We start from the raw sequence: 18,838 nt of genomic DNA, 5'->3' as shown, positions 1-18,838 counted from the left end.
GTTATTCTACATCCCACAGTCTATCTATCCGAACGCCAGCGCTATGCACGACGCCAGCATCCGCTTGAGTATAAACACTTTTGTTGGGCCACCAAATCATCACGGCGCCATTACCAGAGCCAGCAACGCCATCCGCACGAACATGCCGTATCTCATCTGTGGTAGAAATTAGCAAAGCTCACAGTAGGAATGTGGTAATCACTCACCTGTCTGAAGTACGCCGCCCTCGGGTCATCGTCCACCTCCTTCGCCAGCTCCATGTTCCTCGGCAGCGGATGCATCACAATCATGTTCGCCTTAGCATCTCGCAACGTCTTCGCACTGACGACCATCTCATCCTTGACCTTCTCATAAAGATCCAGGTCCTCGAAGCGCTCCTTCTGCACCCGCGTGCAGTACAGCACATCAGTCTTCGCAACTATCTCGGGAGTCAGGGTTTCCGACTCTGCTCCCAGCTGACCGCGAGCCTTCAAGGTCTCCCGAATCTTACGCGGTAGAGCTAGAGGTGAGGGTGCGGCGAGCTGGACGGTGACGTTGTAATGGCGTAGCATTTCGCAAAGGGAGTGGACGGTGCGTCCATACTTCAGGTCGCCGGTGAAAGTGATTGTGAGACCGTTGACTGTGCCAAGCTCCTCGCGGATGGTGAAGAGGTCAAGCAACGCCTGCGTTGGGTGCTCGCGGGAGCCATTGCCAGCATTGATGATCGGGCGGTCAGCAGCTTTGGCAGCAATGTCGACACTATCGGCCTCCGGATGCCGTAGCACGATGGCATCGCCGTACTGATCCAGTGTGCGGATGGTATCTTCCAGACTCTCGCCCTTCTGAGAGCTGGAATGGGCTTCGTTGATGACCACCGTCGAACCACCAAGTCGCTTCATGGCAGCATCGAATGAGGCAGAGGTGCGGGTTGAAGGCTCGAAGAACAGCGAGCACAGCACGCGGCCTTTCAACACGTCAAGCGAGCCTCCGCGCTCAACACCTAGCCTCATCTCGGCAGCCACAGTGAAGATCAAATGCAGCTCGTCCTTGGTAATCTGCTTGACCGAAAGAATGTCTCGGCCCGTGAATGGTGAGTCCTTCAGCAAATCCGCCAGCGTGACTGAAGTCTGCGAAGGCTGTGGCAAGGCAGCAGGTGCAGTGGGCACTTCGGCGAAAGTCTGGTAGTCGACTCTGCTGATGCTGAAGTCGTAGTTGCGGTCAATGGCCTCGATGAGGATCTTCGCGATCTTTACGTTCGTCACGAGAGGCGTTTGGTAGTCCACGGCCATCCGGCGGGTGCGGTAACCTTTGCTCATGTAGTTCGCGGGTCGCCTGAACTTGTTGCTGGATGGCAGGTTGATGTACAGATCGATGAGGTTGTTTGCCAGAGCATGCGTGAGGGAGTACTCCTGCCGCTGTTCGTCATCGCCGAGAGCCTCCAGGAACTGTACGGGGATGTTGTGCTCCTCGATGAAGTCTGCTGTCCCCGCTGTAGCGAACAGCTTGAAGCCAAGCTTGTGCAGCTTCTCGACTGAAGGCAGCATCTCCGTCTTGTCCTTGAAGGAGCCAATGGACAGCAGGATGGCCTTCCTCGGCAGCCTGAAGCCCGTAGAGATCAGGCCTTTGATGTAGGCTTCGTACTTTGTCCGGCCGAAGCATGCAACTTCTCCGGTAGAGGCCATCTCTACACCCATGACAGGATCTGCTCCAGACAGCCTCGAGAATGAGAACTGTGGGACCTTGACGGCGACGTAGTCCGGCGGCACTGGCGAAGCTGGGTACTCTCTCACCGGTATGCCTGTCATAGCCTTGGTCGCCATCTCGATCAGGTCAAGTCCCATGACCTTCGAGACGAACGGGAAGGAGCGCGAAGCCCGCACATTGCACTCAATCACCTTGATCTCGTTTTCCTTGGCAATGAACTGGATGTTGTACGGCCCAGTCACGTTGAGTGCATCACCAATCTTGCGAGTCGCATCTTCGATCTTGCGTACGGTCTCCGGGTCCAGGTCCTGCGGCGGCAATATTAGAGTCGCATCTCCAGAGTGCACGCCAGCGTTCTCGACGTGCTCGGAAACGAAGTGGCCAATCATCAGACCATTCCGTGCAACTGCGTCCATCTCGATCTCCTTGGCGTTCTCGATGTACTTCGTGATGACCACTGGATGATCCTTGGACACGTCCACAGCTTGTGCAAGGTATGCAGCTAGATCGTGCTCGGAATAGACAGTGTTCATCGCAGCTCCAGACAAGACGTATGATGGTCGCACGAGCACAGGGTACTTAACCTTCTTGCAGAAGTCTTTGGCTTCATCTGTGCTAGTGAGCTCCTTCCATTGAGGCTGGTCCACGCCCAGTCTGTCGAGCATGCGAGAGAACTTGTATCGGTTCTCGGCCGTGTCAATCATTTCTGGCGAGGTACCCAACACCCTGACGTTGGATCGGTACAGTGGCAGGGAGATGTTGTTTGGGGTCTGGCCACCCATGGATAGGATGACACCGCTCGAGTGCTCCAGCTGGTAGATGTCGAGCACGTTCTCCAGCGTGATGTTCTCGAAGTACAGTCTGTCGGCCTCGTCGTAGTCGGTGGACACGGTCTCTGGGTTGTAACTATTCATAAGTTAGCATTATGCCGTATCATGTGACACGGAGGGAGGAGAGTTGTGTCGGCGAGAACCCAACCATCGACTTACTTGACCATGACAGTCTTATACCCATTGTCCCGCAGTGTACGAACTGCCCTGACAGAACACCAGTCAAACTCCACTGAGGAGCCAATGCGGTAGACACCAGATCCCAACACCATCACACCCCTGTCGTTGAACAGAACATCATGCTCCGCTCCGTTGTATGTGAGATAGAGGTAGTTCGTATAAGCCGGGAACTCCGCCGCCACAGTGTCAATCTGCTTCACCACAGGCATAATGCCCATCTCCACCCGCGAGCGGCGGACATGCTGCTCATTGCTCTCCCAAAACAGCGCCAGCTGGCGGTCTGAGAAGCCCATCGCCTTGGCCTTCCGCATCAAGTTGGACGAGATGCTATCGATACCATAAGTCCGCATGAGTTTGCCGAAATCGCTAAGACCTTTCAGCTTGTGAAGGAACCACTTGTCGATCTTGGTCATCTGCCAGATCTTCTCGACGGTGTAGCCGTTGTGCATGGCGTTTGCGAGGGCGAACATGCGCTGGTCTGAAGGCGTCTGCAGCTCTGTGTCGATGTCGATAGACATGAGGGCTGTCGTCTCGTTGAAGCCGAGATTGCTTGGGTCAACTGACCGGATGGCCTTTTGAATCGCTTCTTCGAATGTGCGACCGATGCTCATGACCTCGCCGACACTCTTCATTGACGATCCAAGCAATGTCGAAACTCTGGTGAACTTCTTCAGATCCCATCTCGGAATCTTAACTACCACGTAATCAAGCGATGGCTCGAAGCAAGCACAGGTGACTTTCGTGACCGTATTCTTGATCTCGTTGAGAGGGATGTTCAGGCCAAGTTTCGCAGCTATGAAAGCCAGTGGGTATCCCGTGGCCTTAGACGCCAGCGCCGATGACCTAGAGAGACGAGCATTGACCTCGATGATGCAGTACTCGCGGCTGTCTGGGTTCAGCGCATATTGGATGTTGCACTCACCCACCACACCCAAATGCCTGATCACGCGAACGGCGGTGGTGCGTAGCATGTTGTAGTCCTGGTCGGAAAGCGTCTGAGATGGAGCCACAACGACCGAGTCGCCTGTATGGATTCCAAGTGGGTCGAAGTTCTCCATGTTGCAGACCGTGATGCAGTTGTCGTGGGCGTCGCGGACGACTTCGTACTCGATCTCCTTCCACCCTTTCATGCTGCGCTCAATGAGCACCTGCGGACTTGCAGCGAATGCCTTGTTGCAAAGGTCCAACAGCTGCTCCTTGTTCTCCGCGAACCCGCTGCCCAAACCACCAAGGGCATAGGCAGCGCGGATAATGACTGGATAGCCGATGCCTTCGACCGCCTCAAGAGCCTCGTTGATGTTGTTGGCTGACTTCGACTTGGCGCACGGCGCGTTGATGGACTCCATGCTCCTTGCGAACAGCTCACGATCCTCGGTCGTGATGATAGTGTCGATGGGCGTGCCCAAGACTTTGACACCCAGAGCTTCGAACTCGTCCTTGAGCTGAATACCGACTTGAAGTGCAGTTTGTCCACCAAAGGTAACGTAAATCGCATCCGGACGCTCCTGTTTGATGACTTTCCGGACGAAGTCGGCGTTGACAGGCAGGAAGTAGACCTTGTCTGCCAGGCCCTTCGATGTCTGGATTGTGGCGATGTTCGGGTTTATGAGAACCGTGTAGATGCCTTCTTCCTTCAGCGCCTTGATTGCTTGGCTACCAGAGTAGTCAAACTCTCCAGCCTGGCCAATACTCAAGCCACCACTACCCAGCACCAGCACCTTCTTCACATTGACCCGAGGCTTGAGAGCTGCATTCTCAGCAGCATCGCCACCAGGGAAGCTGACTGGCTGTTCCATCTTCTGCGGGTCTTCGATCGTGTTCGTGATCGTCTGCACGAAGACATCAAATAAGAACTCCGTGTCGCGAGGGCCGGGTGTGCTCTCGGGGTGGAACTGCACACTGAAGAAAGGTCGGTTGGTGTGTCTAATACCCTCGTTGCTGTGATCATTGGCGTTGACGAAGAGCTCGGTCCAGCCAGGAGGCAGGGTATCGGCATCCACAGCGTAACCGTGGTTCTGTGATGTGATGTAGCACTTGCCCGATAGCATGCTGGTGCATGGAATATTATGACCTCGATTTCCGAATTTCATCTTAAGCGTATCTGCGCCAGCGGCACGTGCGAGAAGTTGGTGGCCAAGGCAGATGCCGAAGATTGGCGTGCGAGCTTCTTCGAGGGCTGTGGCGATGTGCTTGACCGTTTGCTCGACCATGGCCGGGTCGCCGGGACCGTTCGAGATGAAGAGGCCGTCATACTCTTTTCCAGCCAGCTTGGGAAAGTCGTAGTCCCAAGGCACCACTTGAACCTCCACGCCTCGGTTGACGAGGCACCGCAGTTGGTTGTATTTCAGACCAACATCAACACATACGACACGCACAGGTCTACCGGACGGGTGACGCAACGCAACGGACGGACTTGGAGAGTAAATCTTTGGCTTTGGCGTTGAGACTATCGAAGACATTAGACACGAGCGTCTATCTATACAGGCTGGCAAGGCAAGCTTACCGTCCGCGACCAAATTCCTGATATTTGGATCATACCACGCCTTCTCGTCGTAGACTGCAACCTCCTTCGACTTATGGAAGTGTCCATTGACACCGTTGACACCGTTGACACCGTTGACGCTCAACGTCCCGTCTGAGGCGTTGAGATTTGGGAGGCTCGGCAGGTTCGCAACCGCCATTGGGCCGTTTATGCCATTTGGTGTCTGCGTCCCACTTGCAGGGATGACATCATCCTGGGTTCGCTCAGTGCCCGTCTGCATCAGCAGACGTCCTAGCATGCTGCCCTTCTCTCGTATCCGCTTCGTCAATGCTCTGGTGTCCACACCGCTAATTGCCGGCACATTCTGCTCTTTCAGCCATGTCCCAAGAGAGGAGGTGGCGAGGTAATGCGAGTAGTCCTCACCACTGTACGAAGCCACCACGAGTCCAGCAATGTGGATCTCAGCGGCCTCGAAGTGAGCCGGAACATCTTGCAGAATTGCGTCGCGGTCCTCCCTCGAAGGTACGCCGTAGTTGCCGACGAGTGGGAATGTTATGACCAGTATCTGTCCGCGGTATGAAGGGTCCGTGATTGACTCTGGGTAGCCGACCATACCAGTCTGGAAGACCAGTTCACCTGCAACGCTGCGGTGAGCACCAAAACTCTGGCCCTCGCAGAAGCGAATGCTCCTGTCTCCGTCCTTAACCTCGAGCGCCATCATGCTCTCCTCCCCTTGTTCAGCCATCTCCGAGAAGCTCTACCACTTTGGTGAGAAATTTGCTGGAAAAAGCATGTGAAGTCGAAAAGTTCGAGCTCGAGCGGTCTAAAAATGCTTTCAAAAAGTTTAAACTTTGCCAAGGAGCTGCAGGGTCCAGACAAGCGACAGACGCGCGACACAATCAAGTGAACATCTCCATTCGAACGAGACTCGAACAATAAGGTATAGGTCGAGTCGCGCTATATCAGACTACTGGAGCGCCTTCTACGCCGCGCATCCGGGCTACTCCCTACGCTTCGCCAGGTGGGGCAGACAAGCCCAGCATATGAGCATCCACACGAAGCAGCTATATCACGACATCAGCTTTCTAAGCATGCAACATTGTGTATACTGGGAGGACTCACAAGATGCATATCGGATGCAGCACGAACGTGCCAGCAGACTGAGCGATCAAGCCTGTCAGGAATGGCACCAGGGCGCCTCCACTGGATCCCATTGAACTAATGAATCCAATGGCGAACACTTGCAGACTGCCAGGCAGCAGGCGTGTGAAGACGGTTTGAGCACCCGGATAGATTGGTCCGATGAGCAGGCCGACTATGGCCACAGCCACTGCTCATTGACATGGCTCTCGTCAGCAAGTGTTCCGTATAAGAGGCCGGCGTAGCAAGACACGTACCAGCTTCTCCGACGATGTTCGGGACGAACCACACCAGGAACTGAAAGGCCAGACATCCGGACGTCATGATCGCAACGAATATCTTCTCGCCAATGCGTGTCGCGATGTGCGTCAGAACGAATCTTCCGATGGTGAGCCCAGCCTGGAGCACCGCAACGGTAAGTATGAGCCTTCCATCTCATGTTTCACAAACATACCCAGAAGCCAGAGGTAACGTAACCCACTTTGCTCGGATCTCCATTCCGATATCTGTTGCGTTGTCAACGTGAACGCACCCAGGCTCGCAGATCGGGCCACAACGTACTCGATGAGGTATGTGATGACCCAACCAGCCTCTGCCACCTCGGCGCCCTGGTACGCAAAGATGAAGAGAGCGCCAATTATCGTTGTTTTCTTCTTCAGCGCTTGAGCGAACATCCTTCGCTTGCTCGAATCACCATACTCAGCCGTACTCTGCTGGCTAGCGATCTGCTCCAAACTCCCACTGAACTGCGCCATGCCTTCCTTCTCATAGTTCCAGAAAGACCAGCCCACGGCAAAAAGGTTGATCAGCCGAAATATGATGGCGATCGCATAGAACCTGGCCCAATGAACGCCATTCGAGACCAGTGCCGTCGCCATGATCGGACCCAGCATGCCGCCTATGCCATAGAAACCTTGTGCAGCCCCGAAGACCACCGTCGCATTAGCTAGATTCGCAAGAAAGACATTATTCAAAGCAATCTCCAGCGCTTCGCCGAAGCCGATAGCACAATACGCCACCACGACCACTGGAAACGGAATCGGACAGGCGATAACGACGTAGGCAGAAATCACTACCAGCTCGGATAGCATGAGGCCTTTGGCACGACCGAGCTTCGCACTGATGAAGTCGGACATGAATGCCGCAAGTATAAATCCTACGCTGTCTCTCAGTCAATCACTCTTTGCAACGGTGAATTCGGCCATACGAACCAACTGCGTTCGAAATCCAGATCATGGACACCACGGCATACCCAATGTCATACCACGTCTCGATGTACGGAATGAGGGCACCTGGGGCCGAGTCGTTCAAACCATTGGCGAAATACTCCCCACACGCGGACAGGACTCGCCATTTGTTCATCCCCGGGTACCAGAACGTCGGCATGATGCCTGCGGCTTCACTTTGTCGCGGTGTTGGTGGTTGACTCCGCTCGAGATCGTTCGGCGTTTTGGGCGTTGGTGGAGTGGTGCCATCGTGAGCGGCAGCATTTTTGTCGCCCTTGTTGGTGAGTCCGTAGTCTGGCAGCTCAATGGCGTCCAGCTCTCGTATCGAAGGCGACTTCTGAGAGACTTTGGCCGACGGCGGCTCTTTAATTGGTGCTGACGAGAAGACATCGAGTCCCAGGGCGAATGCTGGAGCGGCCATGTTTTGAAAGTTTAACCACCTACTCGAACGCCTTGAAGCTCTTTTCTGTGTTCTCCAAAGCTTGAGCAGATGTCACCACCGAAGCAGAATCATTTGAGCAGTAACGTGCGGTATCGAGAAGCTGTTATGAAATACAGCCTCCGATGTTGTGCAGCTCGTGACTGTTCCGAATCTGCACTTACCGCTTCTCGAGTTTCGAGATGAAGTCGGAGAATATTGAAGCGGGAGCGGTGGCGCCTGCAGATGCATGTTGCCGCATCTCAATGAAGCAAACCTCCGACGAACCCTTGGACAGAGCGATACATTACTTGCGGGACTGGTCTGCTTGCGAGATGAGGATATTCACGACAACTTAACTTCCTCAGTTCTCAGCACAAGCTTAACATACCGCAAAAACGCGAAAGGCGAGGATCGGACCTGGGTGTTGCGAGCAAGAGCGCAGGGCAGGAGCATTGTCGCTATCTGCAACGTCTGAATTGACACCAGGACAAACCGTCTCGCTCCTTTGCCTCATCCGAGCGAGTGTCGAAGGAAGAGGGCAGATCCGAATGAAAGCCTCGAACCGACACAACAAATCCGGTTGCTCGAAGCAGCACAGCCCAGCGCTGGCATTTCTTGGCCGGGTGTTTTAGACCTCCGCGTGTTCCTGACGGCGCAGTTCGTCGTAGCCTCGAACATCCTGGACGGATGAGGTATATCAGTCGCATTCCTTGCGCGTTGATGAACAGCGACGCCGAAAGGACGAGATGGTATACCGTACAGTGGTGTCCTTGATACTAACCTCACAGGACTCTTTCAACCAAGGACTTTGTAGGGCTGAAACTCTAACAGAGATGTGCCGTATGGAGTCTTGGGTTGCTTGGGGTCTGGAGAAGCTGGACTTCTCAAATCATACCACCCTGGGACTTAAGATGATGTCAAATCGATCATTGCGTTTACCTGGTATATATGCACGATTGCCATCGGATGTGAGTTTTCCATTTTCACTCTGCTAATCGCTTTTACGAGGACTGCGAGCCCTGTGTATTGTATGCCATAAAGGTCGCAGCTTACGGTGCTATAAATACGCCTTGAGCGAGCCATCTTGCCAATCCGTTGGCGCAATCGGGTAGCTGGCGGCGTCGATACTGTCAGCACTGCTGGCGCCTCGGACCACCGCAGATTGCTCATGAGTCTAGCTCTGTGCGCCTCTTCTGCGCGCTGAACCACCTTCCCTCAACCTCGTGGAGCGGTACAGTCGCAAAGCACACCACCATCCGCCGCTGCCGCCATGGGGAAGCATATCGTCTACACCAAGATCACGCCGCTGCCATCCAACGTTCCGCGCCAACTGGCCCTCGACCTGCTCCACAGCCATGAAGAGGTCATCCGCATGAATCCGCTTGTGTAAGTAGCACTCGTTGTTACTAGACGACGTTGGCACCAGCTAATCCATCACTCCACGCATAGCACCGAGGTCAAGATCGTAGAAGCGCCGCGAACCGCTGCCTCCGACGAGTTCTTTTCCAACTGGTACGAAATCACCGAGATCATAACCTGGGGCTTCGGATTGAAGAAGAAGATCAAGTTCCATGGCGTGTTCCACGATCAGCCGTACGGCATGCAGTCGCATGTGTATGCGCCGATGAACACCGACATGCGACAGACCTATAAAATAGGAGGCAACCAGCCTGGCGAGCCGAGAGAGGCGAAGGAGCTTGGTGTGGATACGCCGGAGAACGGGCTGTATCTGAGAGAGGATGTCAATATCAAGGTCAACACTCCTTTGGTGGGCGGGATGGTGGAGAAGGAGATGAAGTCGGCGAGTAAGGTCATGATTGACAGGATCACGCGCAAGGCAGAACTACTTGACGAGGGCAAGCTGCACGCCATGTTTGAGCAAGGGCGTTTGAAGACTTCGAAGCCGAGCGGTGACCCGACCTACGTGGACCGACCGCTACCATCACCTGGCAGTCCGCCCGGCAGTCCACTTCCTGTTGGAACGCCAGAGACAGGCTTTCAGTCGGAATTCAAGTCGCCGAATGTGGATTCGAAAGGCTTCGGCAGGTACCATGATGTTGCGCCCGATCGAAATGGCAGCGTACGAGCGAGCCAGTACGCACCAGCCTACCAACAAACAGGATATCAAGGACCCGACTACAGCAGACCGGGTGCACAGCTGCCTGGCCAATATCCTCAGCAATCGTTTGTCAGTGAGCTGCCCGGCTCGTTTTACCAGCCGCAGACGGTAGACAATTTGCGCCCAGCACCACTTCGGCCAGGTTCACAACCTCAGTCCCAACATGTCTTTCGAGCAGAGATGATGGGCGACACCAACTTCCTCCACCCACAGCAAGCCAACCAGACGTACGACGCAAAACCACCTTCGCCTGGTCAGATACATCCTGCGTACCAACAACAGCAGCATCAGCAACAGCAACAACAACAGTCACCCCAGCCTAGCCCACGACTCTCATATCAGCAGTCTCCTCAGCCCAGTCCAAGACTTCCGAGTCAGCAAAATATCCCTTCTCGGCACAGCTCGAATAGCAGCTATCAAGTGACCAACCCTGATCCACCACCAACAAATCGGCAAAGCTCCAACGTCGAACAATGGCAGCGGAGTGTGCAGTCAGATCAACCGATTGACGGGAACTACTACCGCAACTCCCGCAACTCGCATTCAGGACAGCCAATGGAACCAGACCATCAGCGCTTCTCGAATCTGTCGATACAGCACAATGCGAATGATGCTCCGCCAGTGTCAAGATCGGCGAAATGTCCCGTTTGTGGGCTCTTTGAGGTATGACATGACCTTTCTCAGACTACTTAACAATGCTAACCGCATCCAGGGCGACGAGAAAGCTGTCAGCCATCACGTCTCGAAAGAGCATTTCCATTAAAAGGATTGATTGAAGGCAGCAATTTGGCTACTTGTGCAACTCTACTTCGTTTTACATACCTTTTGCAGCGTACCGCAGCTGGCGCCGGGGGTTCTTGGACGAGTGTTGGCGTACTGATCTAAGGCGAATTTACGCAGGGATGATCTACATGACTGGCGGGCGATGTTTGGCGATTACTATACCCTTGTGAGTGTGTTGGAATTTGAATGGAAGAAGACTATCACCTGTCCCTCCCACTACCTCGTGCAGTTTGAATTTGTTGAAGGAGTATACGACAATCCGCAGCCGCTTGGCTTCATCACTTGGACAAGAAGAACATGACAAGACCTCAAGACAACAAGCACTTGGCATATCTTGGAGCTCCACTATCGCAGTACCCTCCGCCACCACGACGTTCAAACCCTCTGCTGCATAAGCAACGCGTCTCTCCGAAATTTTACCCGCCCGTTCTTTGGGTTCTTGTTCTCTCCGCCGCCACGTCCCCGTCGCTACTCGGCGCCCTCGTGAGTTACGATCGCCACGCCTTGGTGCTGAGACTCGACAAGTGCTGAGGCCTTCCTTCTGCTGCATGGCACTCTCACAACCATTGCGATGCTTGGGATGGATGCAACGAATGACGCATGCCAACGGTTGCTGGACATGGGGTTGTGGGGTGGACCCCATGGCCCTCCCACAGATATATCTTCGGTGTTGTACCCTCTTGCTATAACCTCGACCTTCTTCGACAATTTACTTTGACTGCTACCCCATCATGGCCGCTCCCGCCGCTCCTGTCAATTCTAACCATTCGGGAGACAACCACTCCGACGATAGCTCTCCCTATGCATCCGGCGGCGAGAAAGACGGCATCACCGACGTCAAGTATGACGAGAATGCCGCCGAACGAAGCGGCAGCATCGCTACGCGGAAGGCCAGCGTCGCCGCTCTGCTCCGCAACCCACTGGCCGGCATGACTGAGAACGAGACCCTCGCCGATGTCGATACCTTCGTGGAACAACGCGGACTGAACCAATATCGTGAGACCTTCCGCAAGGGCGCATTGCTTGCACGAGCCAACCAACGACCCGATGGGTTCGAGCAGGTCGACGCTGTGTCTGAAGAGGAGAAAGGATTCCTTCGCCAGGAGATCACCAGCAGGTGGAGTCAACCGTTCATGCTGTACTTTCTTGTTATCCTCTGTGCTGGGTCTGCGATTGTGCAGGGGATGGACCAGACTGCTGTGAATGGCGCTCAGGTATGTTTGCATCACCTTGTTGCTTTGAGAGTGCAACTAACAGAAGCGCAGAGCTTCTACTTTGAAGAATTTGGCATCACAAACGAATGGCAACAGGGCCTTCTCAATGGTGCACCGTACCTCTGCTCCGCTGCTATCGGCTGCTGGACCAACGCGCCGCTCAACAAGCTCTTCGGCCGGCGAGGGACGATCTTCATCTCCTGCTTTGTGTCTTTCACTACGGGCTTCTGGATGGCTGCCGCAGATACTTGGTATAACTTGCTTATCGCCCGTTTCGCTCTTGGACTTGCTGTGGGAGCCAAGTCGAGCACGACTCCTGTCTATGCTGCTGAGTGTGCCCCGAAGACCATTCGTGGCGCGTTGACCATGATGTGGCAGATGTGGACTGCGTTCGGTGAGTGCCAAACTACCTGCCGATGTTTGTGGTTGTCCTTGCTAACTTTTCCTCTCTTACGTCTAGGTATCATGCTTGGTTTCATGGTCTCCGTCGCCTTCCAGGACGTGACCTTCATCGGAGGCCAATACGCTCCCTGGCGCTGGATGCTGGGATCTACGGCCATACCACCCTTCTTCGTCATGATTCAAGTCTACTTCTGTCCTGAGTCGCCACGATGGTAAGGCTCACCTACTAAAATACCAGTGCCGTTCGCTGATCTATCGCAGGTACATGGAGAAAGGCAAATACGACAAAGCATTCAACGCAATGAAGCGTCTCCGCCAGCACGAGATACAAGCAGCCCGAGACATGTACTATGCGTACAAGCTTCTGGAAGTCGAAGCTGGCGAGCGTGAGGGCAAGAGCCTGTGGAAGGAATTCTTCCTGGTCAAACGCAATCGTCGGGCTGCTCAGTCTTCGTTCTTTGTGATGTTCATGCAACAGTTCTGCGGCGGTAAGTCGAGACCTCACGGTTCAAAGGTTGAACGCTGCTGACCTCCTGCTTCTTTCGATAGTGAATGTCATCGCCTATTACTCCACCCAGATCTTCATGAACGCGGGCTTCAGCCGTAGCAACGCTCTTCTTGTGTCTTTGGGAACCGGCATCGTCAATTGGCTTTTTGCCATCCCCGCCGTGTACACGATCGACACTTTCGGCCGGCGAAACCTGCTGCTTGTGACATTCCCACTGATGTCGATATTCTTGCTCTTCGGCGGTTTCTCCTTCTTGATCCCAAACAAGCCGAATGGAGATCCGTCGGATGCACAGCTCGGGTGCATTGCTACGGCTATTTACTTGGTGAGTCCCAAAACAAATTCACCACGGTTTGCTCCAGCTGACGCTTGCGCATTTAGTTCATGGTTGTCTACAGTCCCGGCGAAGGTCCAGTGCCATTTACCTACAGCGCCGAAGCCTTCCCGCTCTACATCCGCGACATTGGCATGTCCTTCGCAACAGCGACCACTTGGGGCTTCAGTGGGTGACCTTTCACTGCCGCGATATTTGGGACGTTCACTGACCGCTTCCAGACTTCATCCTCTCGCTCACCTGGCCACCCCTCGAACGCGGCTTCACCTCCACCGGCGCCTTCGGCTGGTACGCCGCCTGGAACATCTTTGGCTGGGTCTACTGCTACTTCCTGCTGCCCGAAACGAAGAATCTGACGCTCGAGGAGCTGGACGTCGTTTTCAACATCGGGAACAAAGAGCACTTCCAGTATTACGCCCAGAAGGCGCCGTGGTACATGGAGAAGTACGTTTTGAGGAAGGATGTTCCGCCGATGGAGCCGTTGTGTCATGTATATGATGAGGGTGGGCAGGCGACGGAGGATGAGAAGGGGATGAACCAGAGTGTGTGAGGTGGGGGGGCGGCGAAGACTGATCGGTGCGCATTGCCTTTGTCGAATGTTGGCAGTTTGGTATACCATCTATACTACACCCCTTGTTTTACAGGCGCACGCTCCTCATACCGTGCGTATGGTCACATTCCAGGGCCATACGGTCCGAGCATCCGGTTCCGTCCATGGACTGATCATTGGGTACCATTCTGACGATGTCAGTGCTCAGCGGGTCCAATCGTTTCACCCATTCGAACCCGAGTGGAATTGATTGGTGTACGTGAAATGTGAACTCATATGTCGCTGTATAGGCCTTGTAGAACGCCATGAGGTACCCTACACCGGTGATGACGGCCCGGGAGTTCCTCGGGATATTTAAAACAGATACATATTGACATATGAAAACTGCACAGGCTCCAACACACGAAAACTCGCTGTTCTACAGCTCTATCAGTCCCGTGACGCAGTGGCTAGCGTGTCGTTCTTATAATCATCCTGTGGGATCATTATGGCTATATGCGAAGTAGGTATACCCACTATGTCAAAGTATGCCGAAGTATACTATTATTCACAGTTGGAACGACCCAATGGATTCTTGTTTCACACACTAACGGGCCAAAAGAGTCGCGAGTTCGACCCTCGCCGGGACTAACTTTTGCATAAGTAGATGCCCCTTTCTCTTTTATACTTTTGATCGATTGGTATATCCTAGAATATGAGCGTTGTACTATTGGTTTGAAACATAGAAGTCGGAGAATTGTTTTTACCGTATGATACAGATTTGAGGAGGAGGAGGAGAGGCATTTTAAGGTTAAGGTTTAGGGTTGCGTTACCCTCATTCCCATCCTGGACGTCGAACGCAAGTTGAGCGATAAATGGTAAATCTTGGAGGATTGAGCAAGGCAGCAGCAGCAATACGGCTGCATGTTCTTGCACATACCATGTTCCTCAGATACGAATACCTTGCCGACGGGAGGCGGAGTGACGAACCATGTGGCAGGTTCGAGTTCAAAGGTGGAGGCTGAGCCATTCTCAGACAATAAGCAGAAAGGCGATGCAATATCAGCAAGAACACAGCGCGGAATTTCAAGACTTCCTACAACCGGACAAAAGATGGGATTCTTCTCCCTCCCACGTAACGTACGCAATCTCATCTACGAGCAATCCCTCCTCGACATATGCAACTCCTCCTATTACCCCGACATCCCCTGCGGGTATCGTCTAGGAGCCTCCACCGAGGTCATGAACACCGAACCTCCCAGCGAAAGAGATTACGAGGATCAACGTAATGGTACCAAACTAATGCGTAAAACCCTACCATGTCAAAGACATTCGCTAACCCCTTTGCCCTTCTGTTCGCAGGCGGGGAATTTGGCGGATGGCTTGACGTCGTGTGCAAGGGTGGTTGAGAGCACGATAGAGCGCATGAAGGGATCATTGAACCTAGATGTGGTCATCCATTTTACGATCCTTTGGGGAGACGTTCGCGACCGTCTGACGAGCGTTTTTGTGTGTCGGTTTTTTGGGGAGGTAAGCGAAAGGTACCAAACCTATAGGCAAAACCCTACCATGTCTGAGACACTGGCTTTACCCTTCTGTTCGCAGGCAAACACTTGGCAAGGAGTGATTGAAGATGGGTCACTCAGCGGTCCGCATGGCCGAAGAGCGAGTAGAGCATGGTTTCGCCACTTTTGAACATCACGCCGAAAACGAGGGTTGATGGCAGGGAGCATTCTGCACCTGGAGATCACGGAAGTCAACAATGCCATTGCGAGGGTATCTGACAATTTCCAAGAGGCAAGCAACACCTCACCTGCCCTTCCAATGCCATGCATATGCACAAATACCAAGATGCACCCACTTCTACAAGAAGAACATCGTAGCAGCAAGCGCCACAAGCATCCCGCCTACAGACACCGACAACCCAGCGGCGCCACTGCCTCCATCGCCGCCACCACCACCACCACCACCACCACCAGTCCTCTGAGGGTTATTAAATTGTTGCGTCGCGGACGGTTTCACAGGCTTTCCGAGGTTCTTGGCCGGATAGATCGTATCGTCGGACGCAGCGTTGTCCGGTGGCGGGTTCATAATGTATCCGTTCCCGAAGCTGCTCGAGACCTCTCCGGTCGAGTCAGGCACAGCATCAGCGTTGCCCCAGACGATGTCGTACGCCTTTGACCACACCAGTTCCTGCGAAGCGTACATCTTCGCCGTGTAGAAGAAGCGCCAATCCGCAGCCTCGTAGACAAACTGCAACGGCGTATTCGAGGAGTCGCCTTCGCGGAAGTTGTTACGAAAATTGAAGGAAGCTTGCACGAGCGAGGAGCCGCCGGGCGCAGCCCTGCTGAGCGCCCTTGTGACCGAGTTGAACAGGTCCACGCCAAACTCGGTTTCGAACTGAGACTGCATAGCTCTCGAAGCGACTTGGTAAGCTGTAGCAACGAGCTGGAAGATGGTCAACATGCCCAGGACGTTGGCGCCTTTGACACCGCCGATAGCCTGCATGGGTCCGTTTTGCTTACGCCCACCGACAACGATGGATCTGACGTGGCCTTGGTTCTTCATCAATTCGGCGAATAGAGTGCAAGTTGACGCGCATGCGCCGTCCTGGAGCAGCACGATGTTGTTTGCTTCGAATGTCTGGGGTTGAGGCTTGTCATTCTCGCCGTAGCCGTAGATGTAAAAACCCAGTCGCTGGTCTGGATCACTCAAGTTCCACCTCGTGAGGTCGGTGTAGTTGTCGCCGTGGATAAAATTCGGACCGAAAAAGTCCGCCCAGGAGTTGAAATCCTTTGCGGCTTTTGTCACTTCATTGTCCACGTTGAAGGGTGTGCCAGCATAGAAGTCGTCAGTGCCGTCTTGCTTTGCTTCCGAGCCCGAAGTGCCCTCAAAGAAATCCGAGAAACTCTGCCCGGTGAAGTTGAACAGAGCGTTGGCGCGGTAGTTGCCAGCACCGTAAGGATCCTGAGGCGGGAAGAGCTGCTTGAAGGTATCTGTGGCCAGAAGAGCGATACCACCGGGGTTGCCTCTCAGATCAATGATGAGCTTCGTCTTGCCATTGGCCTTGGCAGTCGCCAGCAACTTGCGCACGACGTTCGAGAACTGAGATTCACTTGCCGGTTCGTAAGTAGGAATCGTCAGCACGGCAAGGTCGTCCTCCGATTCTGGGAAGTATCCAGCAACAGCGTAATCATCCGAGACGACAAAAGGGTCGGGGAAGTTCGGGCTGTACCCTCTGACACCACCTGTTGGCACCGCCTTGTAAGGCACTTGCGAGCTGGGTACAGCGGCGGACCCTGATGCACTTGGCAGCGCGAATGAAGACGCGAGGGGGCTGCTGAGAGGAACGTTGCTGAAAGACGGGAAGGCGCTAAATGATTCGAACACTCCGCTGGATGGCTGTGGAGCAGCACGTTCGGTGACGATGTCTCGCTTCGCCGGGAAGCTGCTGAACGCCGGAAAGGCGCTGCTAGATGGCGAAAGCGAAGGAGCGTAGCTGCTTGAGCCGCCAGAAAGCTGGTTGAGGATGTTGCCGGAGCAGAAGGCCCGGAAAAAGCTGGCACCGTCTGTAACACTCCTCGCGAACATCCGAGCCGAATCCGCTGAAACAGCTGCTTCAGTGATGACGTGTCGGGTCGTGCCGTTCGCAAACTTCAAGACAGTATCAGTGCCTTGATAGATGGTAGCCTGAGCGAACGTATTGCCGTATCCTCCCACGAGAGATGGGACGCTATTACCAGGGATAGATGGGAATAGTCCATTGTACTGCGAGTCCGGGTCCTGTTGCTTTCCAGTACCACTAGTAGCAGCATACGTGTTGAGCCAGTCCTCGACATCGTCGCCGTTGATCTGAGTAATTGGCGAAGGTTTGTACTGCGCACTGCTGGTGTCAATCAGCGCGTCCGCGTCCAGTACGGCGTAAACGTCCGGCAAACTGGTGCCGTCGTCAGACACGGAGAAGATCTGGTAGAGTTCTGGCTGCCCCCCTTCAAGACTTTCGGAGATGAGCCGAAGGAAGTAGAAGACGCCGATGATGTCAGGTGTGTACGCGAAATGACCATCATAGGCAGCGTTGATTAGCTTGTAGATGTCGAGCTGATAGTCGTATTCATTGGAATAGAAGTTGCTGTTGAGGTTGTCTTCGATCTTGTCTAGGCCGCCCATGATGTCCACTGCTGGGTAGAGATATCCTGGTGGCGGTTTGATGAGGTATGACAGATCACTCTGAAAGCCAACGAGCGTCCTCAGACCTGGTTGAGAAGATTAGCTGTGATCGATAATGGTAGCCAAGCAATTTCTCGAGCAGAACTGCAAGCTGCTGAGGGCCCCATCATCCGCTGTAGTGCCGGCAGTCGTGGCTCGATGCTCGAGAAGCGGCAGAAGGGCGTCGTTGATGCCCATTGCTTCTCCTGTACTGGCCGACTGTAACCGCCATTACAGCGGATGATCTTGCCTTCCTAGCTGCTCGTCAGCCCGAGAAGTACTGATGAACGTACCCGTGAGCTGTTGAGCGCCGCCGCTCTTGTCGAGGGGCACCGAGCGCAGACATGCTAACGCTGTGTCTGCCGGCACGTATGTGCTGTCTCCCGAGAACGACCTGCTGATCTGCCCGCATGGTTCTGACTGCCTGGTGTCGTGTTGTCCTGTAGGATAATGATCAGTATGGTTTAAGCTTCTCAAACGCGTCATTACCCAGGCGCGATGTCCAAGCGAGTGACCAAGAAGGCATGGTATTAAGGCTTTCTTCCGGAGGCGGACGAAATGTGGTGCAACACAATGCCACGCAGCATGAGATACCACAGCCGAGAGAGCTCGCCTTGGGTTGCTTTCCTGGACATATTTGGATGTCCTTCTCCGCGAGCCGGGACAATCTCGTGCTGCTGTGCTCCCTCTGGAACCTTGACACGGCGCCTGCATATCTCGAGAGCCACGTACCTGTATGTGCTTTCGCAGACGCGAATGTGATGGCGGAGGCCGCCACCAG

At 54.1% G+C, this 18,838-nt stretch overlaps 5 protein-coding genes across 5 annotated transcripts; 2 read left to right on the top strand and 3 right to left on the bottom strand.

Moving 5' to 3' along the window:
• Positions 1-99: 99 nt before the first annotated feature.
• On the bottom strand, positions 100-5,920 carry URA2 (Carbamoyl-phosphate synthase; the record flags this gene model as incomplete). Its single annotated transcript, XM_064806362.1, has 4 exons — positions 100-156; positions 207-2,589; positions 2,673-5,139; positions 5,197-5,920. 4 exons carry the CDS (start codon positions 5,918-5,920, stop codon positions 100-102), a joined length of 5,631 nt encoding a protein of 1,876 aa, XP_064655688.1.
• A 763-nt stretch (positions 5,921-6,683) lies between these two features.
• Positions 6,684-7,962, bottom strand: LTR77_009132 (uncharacterized protein; the record flags this gene model as incomplete). Its single annotated transcript, XM_064806361.1, has 2 exons — positions 6,684-7,476; positions 7,568-7,962. 2 exons carry the CDS (start codon positions 7,960-7,962, stop codon positions 6,684-6,686), a joined length of 1,188 nt encoding a protein of 395 aa, XP_064655687.1.
• A 1,270-nt stretch (positions 7,963-9,232) lies between these two features.
• LTR77_009131 (uncharacterized protein) lies at positions 9,233-10,844 on the top strand (the record flags this gene model as incomplete). The annotated part of the gene is made up of 3 exons (XM_064806360.1): positions 9,233-9,348; positions 9,412-10,744; positions 10,794-10,844. The coding sequence occupies 3 exons, from the start codon at positions 9,233-9,235 to the stop codon at positions 10,842-10,844; spliced, it is 1,500 nt and encodes a 499-aa protein (XP_064655686.1).
• A 751-nt stretch (positions 10,845-11,595) lies between these two features.
• On the top strand, positions 11,596-13,872 carry LTR77_009130 (uncharacterized protein; the record flags this gene model as incomplete). The annotated part of the gene is made up of 7 exons (XM_064806359.1): positions 11,596-12,078; positions 12,130-12,472; positions 12,539-12,692; positions 12,742-12,968; positions 13,030-13,313; positions 13,370-13,490; positions 13,544-13,872. 7 exons carry the CDS (start codon positions 11,596-11,598, stop codon positions 13,870-13,872), a joined length of 1,941 nt encoding a protein of 646 aa, XP_064655685.1.
• A 1,842-nt stretch (positions 13,873-15,714) lies between these two features.
• Positions 15,715-18,543, bottom strand: LTR77_009129 (uncharacterized protein; the record flags this gene model as incomplete). Its single annotated transcript, XM_064806358.1, has 2 exons — positions 15,715-18,104; positions 18,351-18,543. 2 exons carry the CDS (start codon positions 18,541-18,543, stop codon positions 15,715-15,717), a joined length of 2,583 nt encoding a protein of 860 aa, XP_064655684.1.
• Positions 18,544-18,838: the final 295 nt, after the last annotated feature.

Source organism: Saxophila tyrrhenica (assembly GCF_035928015.1).
Source record: "Saxophila tyrrhenica strain CCFEE 5935 chromosome Unknown scaffold_16, whole genome shotgun sequence".
Classification (NCBI taxonomy): domain Eukaryota; kingdom Fungi; phylum Ascomycota; class Dothideomycetes; order Mycosphaerellales; family Extremaceae; genus Saxophila; species Saxophila tyrrhenica.
This window is presented reverse-complemented; position numbering and strand designations above follow the sequence as displayed.